Source organism: Acanthochromis polyacanthus, chromosome 22, assembly GCF_021347895.1.
Source record: "Acanthochromis polyacanthus isolate Apoly-LR-REF ecotype Palm Island chromosome 22, KAUST_Apoly_ChrSc, whole genome shotgun sequence".
NCBI classification, from domain to species: domain Eukaryota; kingdom Metazoa; phylum Chordata; class Actinopteri; family Pomacentridae; genus Acanthochromis; species Acanthochromis polyacanthus.
The window spans coordinates 17,269,713-17,287,665 of record NC_067134.1 but is presented as its reverse complement, the minus strand read 5'-3'; the positions used below and the strand labels follow the sequence as shown (position 1 = coordinate 17,287,665).

The 17,953-nt window shown below is 43.2% G+C and overlaps 2 protein-coding genes across 4 annotated transcripts in view; both read right to left on the bottom strand.

The window, feature by feature from the left end:
* Nucleotide 1: 1 nt before the first annotated feature.
* On the bottom strand, nt 2-12,912 carry LOC110968252 (carboxy-terminal domain RNA polymerase II polypeptide A small phosphatase 1-like). 3 transcript variants are annotated; one of them, XM_022218089.2, is made up of 8 exons: nt 12,769-12,912; nt 12,152-12,336; nt 5,117-5,265; nt 4,752-4,862; nt 4,289-4,345; nt 3,692-3,784; nt 3,187-3,372; nt 2-2,374 (listed from the first exon to the last, which is right to left on the bottom strand). In XM_022218089.2, exons 2-8 carry the CDS (start codon nt 12,216-12,218, stop codon nt 2,246-2,248), a joined length of 792 nt encoding a protein of 263 aa, XP_022073781.1. In that variant the 5' UTR covers nt 12,219-12,336; nt 12,769-12,912; the 3' UTR covers nt 2-2,245. The 3 variants fall into 3 exon arrangements, with proteins under 3 accessions (XP_022073781.1, XP_022073782.1, XP_022073783.1); XM_022218090.2 differs by having other exon boundaries at nt 12,742-12,902; XM_022218091.2 differs by having other exon boundaries at nt 12,765-12,901.
* A 4,090-nt stretch (nt 12,913-17,002) lies between these two features.
* The window catches only part of LOC110968255 (striated muscle preferentially expressed protein kinase-like), a gene marked incomplete at its 5' end in the record, with an annotated part of 28,748 nt that continues 27,797 nt past the window's right edge, over nt 17,003-17,953 (bottom strand). The window contains 2 exons of the mRNA XM_051942357.1: nt 17,003-17,233; nt 17,324-17,932. Of these exons, the coding sequence (XP_051798317.1) occupies nt 17,130-17,233; nt 17,324-17,932 (713 nt within the window). The remainder of the gene's footprint in view (nt 17,234-17,323; nt 17,933-17,953) is intronic.

Here is a 17,953-nt window from a genome sequence, read left to right as displayed (position 1 = left end):
CCATCTTTCAATTTAGCATTTATGGAAAAAAAATGGCATTATTACATACAGTCCATACATAATTTGGTATGATAAAACGACAAAGGTCAAAAATTAGGTTACATCTATTGAATCATGAGTACAGTAACATGAATATTTCATATATTAATGAAATTTGTTTGCTTTATTACTGTGCAAAACAACATATACATATCTACTGAATGTGTAAGAAGTACAGTATCAGCGAATGGGCCCCACAGTGACACAATACTCGGTTTAAATGAATGACTGAATGTTGTTGGCCGACCAATTCCAAACACCAACAGCATCAAATCTAATTGAAAACACGTGATCATGGCTTCCATTAAATTACCCTGTTATGTGCCTACAACAGTAAGACATTATCTGTTTAGTCATTTGCTGGTGTTTGTGATCCGTATTCTACCTACGAACATATGAGGTAACCAACCACACCAAAACAGCAAAAAAAAACAAAAAAAAAACCTCACAACGTTTTCACCTTGGAAAACATTCTGTGAATATTACAGAAGATTACCACTCCTGGACAAAATAAGAAATAAAAAAAAGTAATTATTTCAAATAGAAACAGGCTAATTTGATTGACATGGATTTGTTAAATGCCCCATCTAAGGTCAAGTCGCATCACGAGCCGCTACTGAGGCTCTTCGTCAAACGGTTTTCATTCATCGGTGTCAACGCTTGGTATTGTCGACGCAAATGTTGCTCCTGAAACCTGACTGAACCAACAAACGTTACAGAAGTAAGAACAAGCAGGAGAGAAAATGTCAGCGAGATTGCAAAAGGAAAAGTCCACCCTTAAATCATCTCACACTGCTGCAGGTGTTTCCTACATCTCCCAGAATGCATTTGACTGGACAGTCATCAAACTGCTGGGTTTTACCTGAAGGAAGGAATTCATCACAATATTTCATATTTGAAAACGCACCAAGAACTTGACATTTATCGATTTTGTTTAGCTCAATCAAACTCTACCGAAGCTGCACTGGAATTAATAACTACTGTCATTGAAGAGAGAACGAGAAAAAAAGGACCCAGAGGTCGAAGATAAATCCGACATCTGCTTATGTATAGTGTTGAAGTGTTTCAGGGTGGATTCCTCCTTTAAATCTGGACTAGATGAGTCACGTTTTGCTTTCAAAGTCCTGAAACCGTTTCCTGCCGATGTGTACCGCTTCAGAAAAAAAACAGAAAAATACATCGAAGCTTATTAGAACCAAACCGACGAGCCTAAATATGATTTTTTTTTTTTGCATCAAACGACGCTCTTAAACAGATGAGACACGGATAAAGGCAGTTTTGATGCATTGTTCATGACTACTGACATCCAGGTGGTTTTAGTAGTCGATCCTGGTCCTCTGGTTGCTGCCGGCAACTGGTCCAAACAATAAATGTGGAAGTAGGCTGCTTTAATATGGGTCATTGTTTGTGGTACACGCCCACTTTCACTGATTTTTGCAACCGATTTTCCACCTGTTTGATTTGATACTAAAAATTACCCAAAATTTCAAAATAAAAGACCAATTTACAACCAAATGCTCATTTTTTTAGGCTGGGGTTTGTTCATAAATTGTGCTAAAATCAGTTTATACGCTGCAGTGAATTAAGAATACAGAAAGTCCTTGTAAAGTGCAGTCCAATCAGTTTTCAGCAAATCCTAATTTCACTTAACAATACGACCCCAGCTGGAACTAGAGACTTATTTTTTTATCCGATTCATGTGTAACACTGTGATGATTAGTCAGAAACACCTGATCACATCCCTGCTCTAAAGCCTCTAACAGGACACACGCCGCTGACAGATAGTGTGAATAGAAGATGATGCTGCTGCTCCACGATGTTTAAAACACACCTACAGTACGTGTTCACCATCAGCTCTTTCGACGACTCATCAAGTTCATTTCCAAAGATTCCTGAATCCATGAGAAGTCCAGTACCCGTCCAGAGGATTCCCGGCTACACAACTCTGCCCAACAAAGCAGAGGTGTCATTAAACATTCATCCTTTCATGGGTCATGGTAGGACAAGGAGGCCAGTGTTCTGTTTGACCAGGAGGTGGCAGCGTTGCGGCCTCCAAACAGACAGACGTGACGGGGAGGTGAAGGCTCAGCGGTGAAGCAGTCTAGAGTTCTGGTCGGCAGTGATCGCTGGTGCCTCACTGCTTTGTGTGCATTTCTGGTTCTGTTCGGCGTTTTTGTTCGGAGCTCAGACGAAAAGCGGAGCGGCGTTAGCTCGCCGTCGCCTGCTGCTTCAGGACCGTGTAGACGTTGTCCACTTTGCTCAGCCTCTCGAAGAACGGGATCAGGTCCAGCAGCTCGGTGTCGGACATGTCGTCGAACCACGTGGCCACCGGCACCTGGACGAAAAGCCAGACTGTCAGCAACCACACCGGCACACTGATCCTGGCACTGTTAGTTACTTCTAGCTTGTTTTTCGCGAAATATTTCTGTAGAGCTGCAGTCTTCTGATCAACTGCTGAGCTGATGTGCTCGTCTGGTAAAAAAAAACAAGAAAAAGAACTGCAGCAGCAGATTTTCAGGATTAAACCATTAATTCTGGTGATGGGAGGAACAGACCATCTTCAGCTTCACTGCGTTTCCCAAATGAACCGATTTAATGTTCATGTTACCGGAATTTTTACCTCCAAACTAAGTGATGCCATGTCAGAGAAGTTGTTGGTTTGAGTGAATTTTGTTTAAACTTCCACAACCACCATGGCAGATCATCTATTAGCAGATGAACTGGACTGAACATACTCCTCAGTGTGCTGGGATCAGCACATGATGGAGCTCTGGTTGATTAAATCCCATCAGTATGAGTTTGTTGCAATCATTAAAACAATGACATTAAAATAATTTAATACGCTGCAAACGCTCGCTTCTAAAGTTGATTTATAAATTTTTTAGGCTAACAGGACTGCACTGTGGCTGATTGAGTTTAAATTTCTACAAACTCATCTCTGTGTATCCAAATTTCTTGTGTTATTCCATTAAAATAATCTCGTCCTGTCTTTAAATCGCGGGTGTAACTTAGCATTGTTGCTATAATCTGGCATCTTTACATCTACTGCTGTCTAAATAGACCTTCATTAATGTGCACTGTTCCTATCAGATAAACACATAATTCCTCAAACTGCAGTTCTACCGAAGCCATCGTCAGGATACTCACCGCGTTGTCGGGGTGGAAGATGTAGGAGGCAGGAGAGTTGTCCACGATGATCACCTTGTTCAGGTCCCGACCCAGGCGGCTCAGATCCTTGACGTAGTTCCCTCGGTGGAAGACGCAGGACTCTCGGAAAAGGCGGCAGCGAAAAGCTCCCCACTTATCCAGCAGATCGGAGACTGGATCTGCATACTGAAGATGATGCAAAATATAACTGATATATTAGAGAAGGGGTTCCAGGATGACGTTCAGATTAATGTTTTGGTGACGTGTCAAACCAATTCTGCTCTAAAAACCTGCAATTAAATCAAAGCGTCAGCAGCTTCTCTTGGTATGCTAGAAAAACCACTGCTTTTCTACCAAAAATAAGGACATTTCTACGTGACCCCAAACTTGATGTTTTCCTTTTATAGTCACCCAGCCTCCCTTTATTAATACTTCTTCTACGGACATAAAAACGCCACCAAGAGAACAGACACGTCCAAGCGCAGTTCTTCCTCCTGATCGTCACCTTGGCTAAGCTGGCGGTGAACAGGACGCACTCGAACAGTTCTCCCATCCTCTTCAGGAACTCGTCGACATGAGGCCGCTTCAGGACATACACCTGGAATGCAGGGATCTTTAAAGCATTTCTAAATACAACGTGTTTCTGCAAATCACAAATGCCCGAGGAAGTGCCATGTTTTCTGTAAGTGTTTCAAATGCAAATGAATACTTTTAATTCCAACAGACCAAAGTCACAGTTTGCATTCAATAACATTCAAGACCAGCAGAGGAAGCTAAATATATACGACACAGACGAGCATTTGGCTGGTTGAAGCTCCGTTTTGTCTTCTTCCTGCTGTGTCGGCGTCTGAGGGCAGCGTTCCTGAACCAAGTCATCCGGAATAGGCTGTGCTTGTCTGAACAAACCTATCCTGGATTACTTGAATCAGGCCCAGACCCATGGTATGTCATCAATCTGCAGCAGCCGTCCTCAAATCCCCTAAACGCTGACAGCAGTGGCTGCACTCAGTAATTTACACTGGGAGAAGAGCCGTCATACAAATCGGACGACGGTGAGACACAACACGGACATTTTAGCGCAGCGGCGTGATGCGAGCGTTACCTGGTGTACTGTTCCGTCTATTTCCACAGGAATGATGAAATCCGCATTGTTCACAGGCTATAAAAAGGGGGAAAAAAGCTCAGTTTAACCACCAAGACTGGAGAATGAATACGACTTTATTCTCTGGCTGCAGTGTTGCTGCAGGTACCGACAGAATGTGTGCACATGCAGGAGCCGCTGTGTTTATTTGGGTTTAAGAAGCAGCTAGTTTGGGTTTGGCATTCACCAGCGGCGACAGAAATGTCACCGTTGGAGCCAACAACAACCAGATGGAGGAAAATGTCGACGTGAGAGTGTTTCTTACTCTTCAGCATAACTATCTAATGAGGTAATGCAACCACAGGGGACGACTACGTTCAGCTCGTATCTCTGAGTTCCTGCGTCATCCAAGAAACGTAAGAACGCTCTGGAAATGTTCAGCTAGCTGCTTGCAATTTGTGCAACAACACGGATTTCTTCTGACCTTGAAAGAGCTGTGAACTAACGTCTCATCCAGATCTATCACCACGCAGATCTTCCCAGAGTCTTTTGACTTCACTGGAGGCAGCAGCGGCTTCGACTGCTTCACCTGGATCTAAAAAAACCACACAGAACACCGTTTCCCCTGAGCTTTAACACACACGTTCGAAATCCTTTGAGCTGCATGCAATAATATATCAACACAAAGATGACAATGGCAAGCGTGGCAGGTGCGAGAAACAACTCTTCAGTCTAGAAATGCCTTCTTCCTGACCTTTCTCTCTCTAGGACAGATTTAATCTTTCCACTGCTGTCACAACACAACAAAAATGCAAGTGGAATCCGCCCCGACCGACCAGGCGAACGCACCTTGGAGATGGTTCCATTCTCCTCCACCAGGAGGGGAGCGTTGTTGTTGACCGGCGGAGGCTCCGATTGGTCCCGACAGAGGCAGCAGAAGAGGCTGGAGAAGAGGCCTCCACTCCGGGGCTTCTTGGAGGACAGAGCGGGAGACGAGCCTGCAGAAGAAAGAGATCATCAAGCAACCGTTTTTAGAAGCACTTTATTTGCATTTCCGTTCAAAAGTTTCATTTAGCAGACGCTTTTATTGAAACAAAGTACATTTGCGAGTCGATACAACACAAGCAAAGATGTAGTCAGGAGAAAACAACCTGGATAAGAGCCATAAAGCAAGTTCAAGTGTGATAATAGGACTGTGGCATCAACAGGCAGGGCAGACGCAATAGGATTAGTGTATATGGCATTTTGCTCAAGTTGGATGCTGCATATCTTTGGGCTCTTGTTTTCTGCACCAAACAATTCATGTACAGGGGGTCCTCAACTTACATCAGAGTTCCGTTCCTACAGATCGACTTAAATCAATTTTCACTTTAAGTCAAACTCCGGCGAAAATGTAAACAAAGCCGTTATGTGCATCACGATATTGATCAGTTCTTCGGAAAATTTTCAACTCATCTGTGAATCTGACCAAAAACTTTAACCTACATTTTAACATGTGCCCAAAATAAACCATTTGCACAGATCAGATTGCGTAAAACCCAAAAAAACTCTGCGCTAAGTGGCGCAACTGTGACCGCGACTGACTCGTCTGCAACCAAAAGTCACATGATAAAAATGCAACGCTCGCTTGAGTGAACTGCAAGCAGTGTTTGCACAGACCACAAGTGTGGAAAGAACTAAAAAAGTGAAGCAGTAAAACATCTGTAGTATGTGGAGTCAGTGATTTTCCAATCATGGCAGCACATGGAGAAAAATGTTGATTACAGATGTATTTTTATGGAATTATTTTAAAGAGCATCATAATAAATTATCCTGTTTCATCTCTCTACTTCTAACTAGCTGGTCTGTTTCCGCAGCAGTGCAGGACAGAGTTCAGAAGGTTAATATGCTTTTTTAAAAAATGCAACACACTTCCTGTGTCAGGTTGAAATAACTCATTAACTGATGCCTCCGTCTTGTTACTGATTGCACAAAAAGGACATCCAGCGTCGTTCCTCATACTTTTATCATGTGCACAAACCCCGACACGTGTCTGCCAGTAGCTCTTGCGTAACTGAACCTCTGATGTCAGCAGAAAGCCACCAATGGACACTCAGTACTTTAACGCTTCACTCACGGTGGCAGGCAAACACTGTAAAGGCATTTTTACACTCATCATGTGGTGTTATGGGATGTAGTGACCCAATCACAACAAGGCAGGCACATGACTGGTCAAAAGCACGCATTGCCTTCCAATGAAGAGCAAACTTCTAAAAGGAATCCGTTTTCAGCTCGGTTAATGTCGGTTCTGTTACGTCAGTATCTTCCATTTGCTTTTGAAAATGAAATCTACGTTTAAAGCTGCTTGAAACAACAACCACGAATGCAGCACTGGACACAAATTAAGAAATGATGGTAAAACAGAAAACAGCTGAAAACAGAGTTTGACAGAAAAAAATGCATTTTTCCCCACACAAAAACATCCTTTCTACATTTTATTGGACATACAAATTCATGAATAATAATTACTAGTTATGTGGCGATTGGCATTGGTTTATCTGTCTGTCTGTTCGCAACATTACTCAAAAACAGACGACTGGATTCGGGCGAAATTTTCAGGGAAGGTCAGAAATGACACAAGGACCGAGTGATTCTAGCCTGGATCCACAGATTTGTTGAAGTTTTTCGTATCGTTGCAAGACACCAGCACGGCGTCAACAAGTGAACTCTACAACAGCTGCCTGCTGATCACATGATTGCGATCCTGCTACAAATCGACGGTTGCGGGCCACAAATTGTTTAAGAATTTCATCCATCGGAAATCATACACCGACTGAGCAGCCTTGGTGGAGTACTACGCTCTCTCCGTGCTTTTCTAGTTGCAGACATTTTCCATGCTTGGCTTGGTGGTTTTGTTGGTCGTGCAAACCAATTGTTGCAGTAGCTGTCTGGGTGGCCGGTCTCAGTGATCATGGAGGTGAAGATGCTGGATGTGGAGGTCCCGGCCTGGTGTGGTTCCACGTGGTCTGCGGTTGTGAGGCTGGCTGGATGTACTGCTAATTCTCTGAAACACTTTTGGGGACAGCTTATGGTAGAGAAATGAGCATCAACTTCACAGGCAACAGCTCCGGTTAGACATTCCTGCAGTCGACATGCCAACTGCACGTTCCATCAAAACATGTGACATCTGTGGCATCGCGCTGTGATAAACCTGCACATTCTTAGAGTGGCCTTTTATTGTGGGCAGTCTAAGGCACACCTGTGCACTAATCATGCTGTCTAATCAGCATCTTGATATGGCACACCTGTGAGGTGGAAAGAAGAAGTGCTCACTAACACAGATTTAGACATATTTGAGAGAAATAGACTTTTTGTGGACAGAGAAAAAGTGTCAGATCTTTGAGTTCAGTTCACCAAAAACAAAAGTGTTGCGTGTATATTTTTGTTCAGCGTGTGCATGCAACCAGCCACCCTGTTCTCTAGATATCAATCGAACACTAGTAGAGCACATCGTAATCTACCTGCCATGATTAATTAATCAATAAGAACTCCAAACTCTTTAAATTTGTCTTTTCAAATGTGAATATTTCCTGGTGTCCTCAATCTTTTACAACTGTAAACTGAATCTCTTTGTGTTTTGGACTGTTGGTCGCAAACAAACAAAAAATAAAACAGGCCTTGAGCTTATTAAAATGATCAGGTTTTGCAATGAGCAAATTCAAACAGTTCTCTCCTAAACTCGACTCTTTTTTTTTGTCATTTATTCATCACTTCATGTCATCATGTTCACACGATTGGCTTTGTGAGGAAAAAAGTTTGAGAGCTTTTAGGTCAAAATCTAGAAATTTTTGTTCCAGTTGAATTTCAGCAGAAGCTTCTCTCCTTTTCTTTCCTCAGGGATGTTTGTCGGAGCAGAACTCCACTAACGTCCACTGAGCGTCCTGTAAATGTGCGTGAACGGCGCTGCTCCCATTAGACCGAGTTTCTGGGCCTTTATTCTGCTCTCTGGACGTGACTGCGTTACCAACACAAACCTCTGTTGTCCGTCTCTCGCGCCTTTCATTCCCTCCTGCTCCATTTGTGGATTCAAACCCCGTCTGACCCTCTGCTGGCCTTGCTCGGGCCAAAACAGGAAGAGGAAACAGACGGGTATCAGTGGAGGAAGCCGTTGTGTTGTAGCCCGGGATGCTATTATCGTGTCGTTTCTTCTTCTTACTCAGCTCAATTCCTCCGTTTCTGACTGATATGTTTGCGTACAATTCATTCACGTGTCTCTGCTTTTCTGTAATTCTTGCGGTTTTCCACAAACTCTTATCTCTAATAAGCAAAACTAATCCCAATTGGTTACACAGAATGCAGCCTAATTTTATAAAAACCCACCAACTGTCGCTGCTTTGTTTCCTTATTTGCTCCCAAGAGTCTCCACTCACTACGCATCTTCATTTTTGTTCTTAAAATCACACGCTTTTCAGCAGACAACCTGACTAACCGGAGGCTGACTGCACAACACACAGCATGAGTTAATTCATAAAAAGAGGCTTTATGAAAATGACAAGGAAGAAACTAATACTGCAGGCTATATTATTAAACTGAGTCATGAGAAGGCACTGAGAGGACAGTGCAGTGATGATGCTTTTTCATTACTACGTTTAATTTATGCGGTGATTTGAAACCACCTGAGGCCTTTCCAACAGATCTGCTCGGTAAACTTGTCATTCAAACTACTTTGCTTGGGGTGTGTTGCCCTTTAAACAGAGCCGTAACGTCACTGTAGTAAAGCATTGTATGATTACCTTCCTAAGTTTAGACTCTGTTGTTGTTGAACGGTCACCTTGCAAATATTTCACTCCTTTGCAGCCAAGGCAAAGCTCAGATTATTGTGTCATTTCTCTAAAAATAGGCTTCGAAAACAATGCGACGCCTCCGAAAGAAAAACAACGCAACATCCTTCTCGCGCGCTGATTTTTTGAGGCTGAAATTGTAATTACTTCCCTCGACAGAATTGTTAAGGAGGTAAACTGTACATATCATCTAAAGTTTCTCTTATTTTGAAGTGTAATAATGGACATTGCTGCATTTAATACTACAACACGGTGAAGCACATTCAACTGTATTGTTCCAGCTGAAGCAATAAAACAGTCGTAGGTGCTAATTAACGAGCAGCAGTAATGTTTCTGTATTTTAAGCTGCGGTTCATATAGGGCTGGACCCGAATATATCGAACATCCAAATATTCGTTAGCTACGGCGTTATCCGGATATTCGCCTGAAGACAAAACGAAGGCAAAATTTGGACCCGAGACTATTCGGATATTCGTCTTTACTAGAGCCTGAATATTCGGAGGCCAGAAACCACTATTTGGGCCAGGCCTAGGTTCTTACACATCTGGCTTTAAACACACATGAAACAACCGTTTGATGTGTTTTACTCAATTACCTTTGGGCAAAAATATATTAAGAGCCGCCATTCTTTTTTTTTTTTTTTTAACTTGACCAATATTAACAGTTGAATAACGCAGGAAGAAGTCTGGCCGGAGAACAAACACGCTAAAAAGCAGGTGTGAGAAACGCTATCAGCACAATGGCTGTGTAATTAGTGCGTTTCCAGACAAGCAGTACAAATCTTAGGTAATCATCAATCAGATAGTCTGCTGAAGGTTACCAACTAACGAGCTGGAGTAAATGAGATGGAGCTAAACTTGTTTTTATTTTAGCAGAAATTCTTATCTCAACATGACATGTCCTGCTCCATGACTTAACAAAAATGAATAATTCACAAGCAGCTGCATCGCTGCGTGACCTCAGCGTGAAGTTATTTCAGGATCAGATGCTTCGTCCGATCAGACTCTTTCACCAGGATGCATTTAAAAGCCTTGCGCGCTCAATAATTTCCCGTAATCAACACTTCCACTCCCATTTTTCGTCATTTATCAGCTGAGCTTCAGTCAGACGACGACGGCACATTTAGATTCTGCGCCTGCTTCGATTTCAAACAACCAAAACCTCCAACAGAAGGCCTTTTCAACCCATTCCCAAACGCCTGTACAGTTTGGTCTTCTTTCGGTCTTCCCTCGCATGCTGACAATGTATTTAAACACGCCTCGATCGCTCATAAAGATTCGTGATTTTACAAGGATTCGACTCTTTGCGAAAAGAAAAAGGGAAAACCCTCCGAAGCAGCCGTTTGACTTTCATGTGGCTGTAAAACTCTCCAATAAAAACAGACAAATTAAACATTTCAGCGGGTTTATAAGGCACACTGAAGCTCTCAAGTTAAAAGAAACACGCAAATTAATAAAATGAACAAAGAGACGCAGTTTTTCGGCGCAGATTTACAGTTTTAGATCAAGGAGGAACCTTCGACACCTGACATTTGCTCACTTTTATGTCATTTAAAGTGTGAAAGTTTGACAATAGTTGTCATAATTACAAGTAAACAATGAACGAATAGTTTCATGAATTCAAGAATTTTGAAGAATTTTTAGCCTCTACAATAGGACAAGCATCAGTGCCAAAGGTAAAACAATGAGAGAATTAAAAGTAAAAAGTTACATTTTTAGGCTGTTTTCTGAGTGGGGGTTTCATTTACTCAGGCTTAACAAACAATTCAGTTTGTCCAGTGATCTGAAACAGCAGCAAGGTACAGATTTTAGTCAAATTAATTCACTTGCTATAAGCGCAGTCCTGATTTGAGTTTTTTTTATTTCACTAGTTTTTACTCCCCTGAAAAAAAGGTGATGGGATTTTCACGTAACAAGCAGATTCCTTCACAAAAATACAAAAATAGCAGCTCCTGTGATGTAGATAGCGCACAATTTGGATTATATTTCCGTTAACTGTTCACTATTTGGTGTTGTAAGGGCATTACATAGAAATTCCAATTGTTTCTACTCATATTTAATGCGATATTCAGCGTTTTTCTGTACAGTCGTGTCTTTTGTAACGGACTTCGGTTAAAATAAGTCACGTAAAAATGCTTTCCCTCGACTCTGAAGCAGCCACAGCACTCCTCGATTGATCCAAATATCAGTTATTGTGCTCTCTTGATCACTAATAATCCATACTGGCCGGAAAAAACAACACAGACCTTTTGACCTGAAGTTGGGAAATGCAGACATGACATCTGCAGTTACAGCTGTGATGCTAGAAATCTTATCTTTAAAACAGGGATATAAACAAAGTTTTGGTCACCAAAAAATGTCTGTAATTATGTTCAGTCATGGCTGAAATTCTTTGTGCGTAAACAGGTCAGAAAATGTGGGAGAATCGAAACAAATGCAACTTGATCCTGCAGAGAAACAGAAACGAAAAGGTTTGTTTTGACTCCATAACTTTGCGTCGTGTTGGCGAACAGAGCAAACAGCAGCTGTGAATCCATGTTGGCAAACATGTTCATAGTTATGAAATATATCAGGCTGCTGTAGATTTACTCTTTTAATCTTAATGCAAAAACCTGCAGCGCAGAATAAAACCTTCGCCTCCTGACAGATCAGCTGATTATTCACCAACCTGCATTTATTCTGGCCTCTCATTGGTTGTGCCCAGCTGCAGAAATCCATACTAGTGATTGGAGAGCTGAGAAGGCAGAAACTGGACTTTCACATTCCTTCAGTTTAGTTAAAAACAGCTGCAGCATAATGAATAATATCACCAACATGAGAAACGCTCTGGAGGGTGTTTGATGTAATTATGGTGCAGATGTGTTGCTCAGTGTCGATCTTAAAATGCCTCTGAGGGGATTTTAAGTCTTTTATTGTGAGATTCTAATGAGTTATTGTCACTTTAATAGAAGGCCGCGGCTTGAACCTCTGCAGAGCGACTGCCAGTGACAGCTTGTTTCTGTGCAACATGTTTGAGCAGATTAGAGCGACTTCTACCACCGGGGCAAACAGACCTGAGAACTTACCCCTCTCTGCCTTACTGCCCTCCTCATCCCGGCTGACTTGTGTGATCACTGAGGACGGATTGTCCATCACATCCAGGTCTGGTCCTTTAAACTTGGAGACTGCTGGGCTGGCTGCTGCATTAAACGACTGAACATGGAGGAAACAAACCGTCCATCACACTCCGGATCCCCCGCAGCAATCCAGCCTGAAAGTCACAAAGTATTAGTCAAGGAGTTGCCAACTTTGATTCAATATGGAGCTCGACTCCGCTCGCAATTTCAAGATACAAACACGGAGGTTTCAAGGCTTCCCATTCCGCTTAAAGCGGCGCAGGAAGGGAGCCGGCCGTGGACGACGCTCCCTCTGCGGCCGCCTGAACGTTTGACGACGGTCCCTTAAAGTTGCCCAAAGTTACTCAGAAGTTAGCTAAGCTACCATGCTAGCTACACCAACCAGTTTTAACCACATAAACTATCTCAAACATCGTTTAAACACACAGAATACACCATTTACACTGCTAACGATTCATAGTATGCCACTCGAGATGTGATAACCAGCCAGCTGTAACTTTACAAGATGAAAATAAGCGACAAGTTGCATATTTACGGACCGCAGATGGCGGCGCAGACTCACTAACTTGAGCTAGCTCCACTTTAGCATGACGCTTCTCCGCTGTTACCGGCAGCTACACGGTGCTGAAGGTTTCTACTGTCTCCGTCGTGTGATGACCGCTGTTGGTGAAAACTTGCTCAACAGCAAAACTTTTTTTTTTTTTTTTTTTTGAGAAGTAGCAGCGAAGAAACGCCCAGTTCGGGCTCCTTGAAACTGCCGTGAGTCAGGGAGCGTCGCACAAGTGACGTCCACAATAACAGGCTACTGGAGCCTGTCACTGTTATTTACATGGCACATTTAAACCAACACACCCGATTGTTTTAGAATAAAAAATATCAATAGTGCTAAATATTCAGGTTAAGATCCTCCAGTATTATTTAATATACAAATTTACCCAACCAGGTTCAGGGAGGGCAACCATCTGCCTCACCTGATCACAATGAGGGTCAAGGAGAGATTCAAGATTCCTGATTCAAGATTGTTATTTGCCATTTGTACACATAAACAGCCATGAGAATTCTTGTGTGGGGGTTTCTTGAATGTGGAGTTAAAACACAACCAACACAACTGTCAGAAACATAAAAAAGACACTCAACAAGAGTGATATAAAGGATACATACAAGAAAATAATGAGAACCAGATGCTGCAGCTGTAAAACTTGCTTTGATTGTAGGTAACCTATGATTTTTTATAATATTTAGTGCAAAAAATGTTTATTTACTTCTCAGGAGAAACGTACTGTAGGTATTTTAACTCCGCCAAGGAACACAATGGAGCTAAGTGGCGATCTGTGTTGGTCTGTCTGTCTGTTCGCAACATTACTCAAAAACACACCACCAGATTTGGATGAAATTTTCAGGGAAGGTCAGAAATGAGACAAGGAACAATGGATAAGACTTTGACAGTGATGCAGCTTATAGTCTGAATCCACAGATTTGTTAAAGATTTCAGCTGGCGGAAATGATACGACTGAGCAGCCTCTGTGCTGTTCTAGTTTTATCTAACCTTACTCAAGTACTGAATATGAGCTTAATTTGAAGACTCCTCAGATTTATGCTCCTACTTTTACACCCCAGCCTTAATTACTAACACCTTACTACATTAAAATCCCTCTCTAGGCTTTGATTAAACCATAGAAATATTCCCATCAGGCCTTAAAATCAATTACAGCTGACTACTGCTTCATTACATTTCCAAACAAAATCTCTACTTTTTTATGAAAGTTTTACTTAATGTGTTCAATAAATAAGATGTCACTTAGTAAAATGCCACTTACAGCTAAATGCGTCCGTTATAATAATCTAATAAGATAAATACTGTATTTGTATGACTGTGTGCTTGTGTTTAAAAGTGCTCACAGTTGTGTTTTTTTAAAACAGGCCGAGACTCCTTTTTCAGGCTGGTGTTTGTTGGCACACGTGTTTCAGTGACATTGTTTGGCCAATAGTAGACAAACAAGGTGAGGAAGTAAACACTGAATGCTTCAGCCGTGTAGGTTGAGTTAAAGCTCTCATCAGCAGATTCTGCACCGTTTTACTGGAGTGTAAATGCATTTTATCTGTAAAACATCTAAATACTGCAGGATTTAGTCGACATTTTGAAGGTGCAAATCCTGAAACAGCATCTGGCTTAAAGAAATGAAGAACAAGTTCCCAATTGTATCAACAGTTTATTTCATACTATCTCATAAAAACATTTTTCCACATATAAACACGGCAAATTGGTACATTTACAAATCTGCAACCGTCCAAATTCATACAAAAGGAACACCGTGATAGAGCAATACACAAGACGTTCTATTATTACAAGGACTGCATGTTCTGTATGTATAAACATATGCATGGAACAGCCTGTGTGCGTGTGTCTGCTGCAAAAGTCCACGTGTTGTCATCAAATGTTTGCTTTATCCAGATAATTCATCCGTCGTGGAGACACATTTACAGGATCAACATTTTGGATAAGAATCCGATTCAGGCACTGACAGGCTGATCTGGAGCCTCCTGACCAGCCGTTAGACTGGCTAATACTGAGTGAGACGTTATCTACATTACAAACTGCTTGCCATAGTTGTATTACAGTTAAGAGTTGACCACGGAACAAGAAGTTGTACTACAAAGTCCTAGCTCACCCTAAAATAGTTCATTTTCACTGTGCGACTCTTAACACCGATCACAAAGACACTCCTTATATTGATTTCTTTTTTTTTTTTTTTTTTTGCTTTGATGCAAATTTGAAGAGTGAATCCAAAATGCTCGTGCACACACACACCCACACGCACCCACACACACATGCAAATAAATTAACATGAAAAAAGTAAACAATTTCCAAAGAAAGAAAGAAGATATTTTTGGTTTTGAGTTTTAAAATGTGCCTAAATGCAAAAAAAAACCAAAAAACAAGTTAGCAGCTTAAATCATGGTACATTCACATGAGTTGTTTACTACTAAGTTCAGTGACATGAACGAGAGCTAACGACACGCATGTTCCAGGCTGATCGTGCAGAGTGGATGTTTACCTAAACCAAACATGAATGTGCAATTTCAGAATTCACAATGCGACTGAGAAATTGTGCAATCAAAGGAAAACAAAGAACATCCCGTGTCCTTCCATTGGATGAACAGTTTTTACACATCGCTTCTCCTCGCTTTCTGGGATGTGGAGTTTTGTTTCTTCTCAGAATCCCAGCGCGTTTGAATCTTGAATTATCCCAGAAGAGCATGGCCTCCTGTGTGTTTCTGCTCTATCCAGCTGTCTCCTGTCCCCCCCGGTGCGTTTAGCCTCTCTGGGCAGGCCGACATTGGTCATGCAGCAGCGGGTCACACAGGAGACGCAAACAGTCGTCGTTTCGCTTTCTTCTGGCCAGATCCGACTCCTCAAGCTCACGTCTGGTGCTGCATTTATCCCCGCCGCCTCACTTGGTGCTGGGAACGTGCGGTGCCGGCCCGGACGCCGGGGACTGAGGGGAGCTCTGGTAGGTTCTCAGCAGCACCTTGTGCTTGGTGGCGCTGTCTGTGCGACGGCATTGCTGCTCCACCAGGAACTCCTTGAGCCGGCCGGAGGTGAAGGTCAGCGTCTGTCTCCGGAGCTTCATCAGGTAGGAGTCCTGCAGCCAGGCCTGGGTGAAGCAGTCCCGTGTGGTCGGACGGGCCCTGAAAGCAAACGCACAAATACAGGGTTCAGCATTTCACCTTATTTTCTCTCCGACTGTGGTTTTATGTTCAACTTTTGCCAACAGTCACCATGGGTAACTGCTCAGCATCTTCTTGAGAAAGGCGGAGGCACTTTGGGACACATTTGAGTACAGTTTTGTTGGTTCAAACTTGGCCATCAGGATTTTCGATTCTACAAGTTGGGAGTCTTTATCTTCGAAGGGCAGCCGGCCGCTGAGCCTGGATGAAGACACAGACAGAAACATTCAGAGAGGTTAATTCCAGAATTCATTTTATTTTGCAATATACACATTAAGCATCTAAAGGGTAGAGGGCAAAATGGAGAACTAAAATTTTAATGTCTAAAATGTTAGCGTAAAGGGTAACGTTTGATTTTTCAGAATTTACAGTTTCTCTGATGAAGAGGATTTTAAGAAACTTACATGATGTAGGCGACAACTCCGACAGTCCAGATATCTGCAGGAGGACCGACCACTTCACCTTTCACCATCTCAGGAGCTGCAACGCATTGATCAAGAGACGGAAAATGTTGAGAAATGAAAGATTGCTGCTGTGACAGTGGATCTGTGTTGACTTGACATCACTTCCATGAACCCACGTTAGCCGTCATGATTTGTGGTCCTTCTGCTCACCCATGTACTCCAGCGTTCCTGCTCCTGACTCCTGCTGTTTCAGGTTGAGGGGGTTGAAGGTCTGAGCGCTGCCAAAGTCCACGATCTTGACGGCGTTGAGGTTCGTCACCAAGATGTTGTCGGGCTTGAGGTCCAGGTGGAGGACACGGCGGCTGTGGAGGTACTCGACTCCCTGCAGAATCTGGACCAGGTAGCCGGCCACGTCGTCCTCGGAGTAACGGAACCTTTAGTGGGTGAAAAAGAAGGTTTTCAAATGTTCAAATAAATGCTACGTGAACACAGTGAAACAGTTTCTGGGGTTTTTCCTCACTGTGGTTCATTTTTCAGTGCAAAATGACTTCAAAATGAGTTTTTCTCAGTGTGTAATGAGGACATGTTCTTTTAGAATCAGAAATACTTCATTATCTAAGCCGGTATGTCAGTCTTGGGTATGTTCCCGGCGTCCTACCTGTCTATGAGGCTGTACAGCAGCTCTTTGCCGGTGCAGTATTCGGCCACCAGCACCAGGTATCTCGGCGTGACGTAGGCTTCGTGCAGAGCCATGACTCTCTCGTTGTGAAGGGACTTAAGGATTTCGTACTCCTTCAGGATCTCCTGCTTGTTCTCCTGGCTGTAGGGGATGATCTTCGCCATGTAGATTTTACCCGTCGCGTTTTCTCGGCATTCCCGGACGACTCCAAACCGCCCCCTGAAAATATGACATAAAAGCTATTACTACAAGTCATTGTAACGGTGGGTTCTACATGTTTCATAAACAGACCGGTCATATGTGTCTCACCTGCCCTTCTCATCCAGGAACGTGTACGGTTTCTGAGGAACTCCTTGTCGCAGAGCAGTGGAGGGTGTCGCTCGTCCTGACGGGGTCCCTCTGCTGGGTGTAGAGGCTCCTTCACCGATGGGGCTGAGGCTGGAGGTCTGCAGGACCGGGGGGAGCAGGACACTGGAGAGGGGGCTACCCGAGCTGTGGCGGTGGACGTGGGGACGTACGAGGGCACCGACACCACAACCGGCTTGGTGGGAGTTAAAGGTGGAGTTACAAGAAGAGGCGGAGGTGAAACGGGTGGGGTCTGGGTCATTGGGGTCACCACGTTCACCGGACTCTGGGGTTTGGGGAGGACAAAGGGTGGAGGGGCTTTGACTGTGGGCGAAGAAGGAAGAGTGGAGCTGATTTTCGGAGCATCCTCGGTTTTTGTTGGGCTTTCAGCTGGAGAGGATGGAGAGACTGCAGCATCTTTTGGGGGAGAGGACGTGGAGGTGATCATGGAGACGGTGGTCTTGAGAGTGTTGTTCTGGACGGGTTTGAGTGGAGAGACGGTCACCGAGGAGGTCACTCCTGGTACAGGTGGGACCGTCTTTACGACGGCGACGGCAGGCAAAGGTCCAACATCTGAGAATAGACGAAATAAAT

Excerpts from the sequence above, each read along its gene's own strand:
- LOC110968252 (XM_022218089.2), bottom strand. The coding sequence starts at position 12,218 with ATGGACAATCCGTCCTCAGTGATCACACAAGTCAGCCGGGATGAGGAG. Across the intron at positions 5,266-12,151 it reads GGGCAGTAAGGCAGAGAGGG|GCTCGTCTCCCGCTCTGTCC; the intron begins GTAAGTTCTCAG and ends TTTCTTCTGCAG. Across the intron at positions 3,785-4,288 it reads TAGACGGAACAGTACACCAG|GTGTATGTCCTGAAGCGGCC; the intron begins GTAACGCTCGCA and ends CCTGCATTCCAG.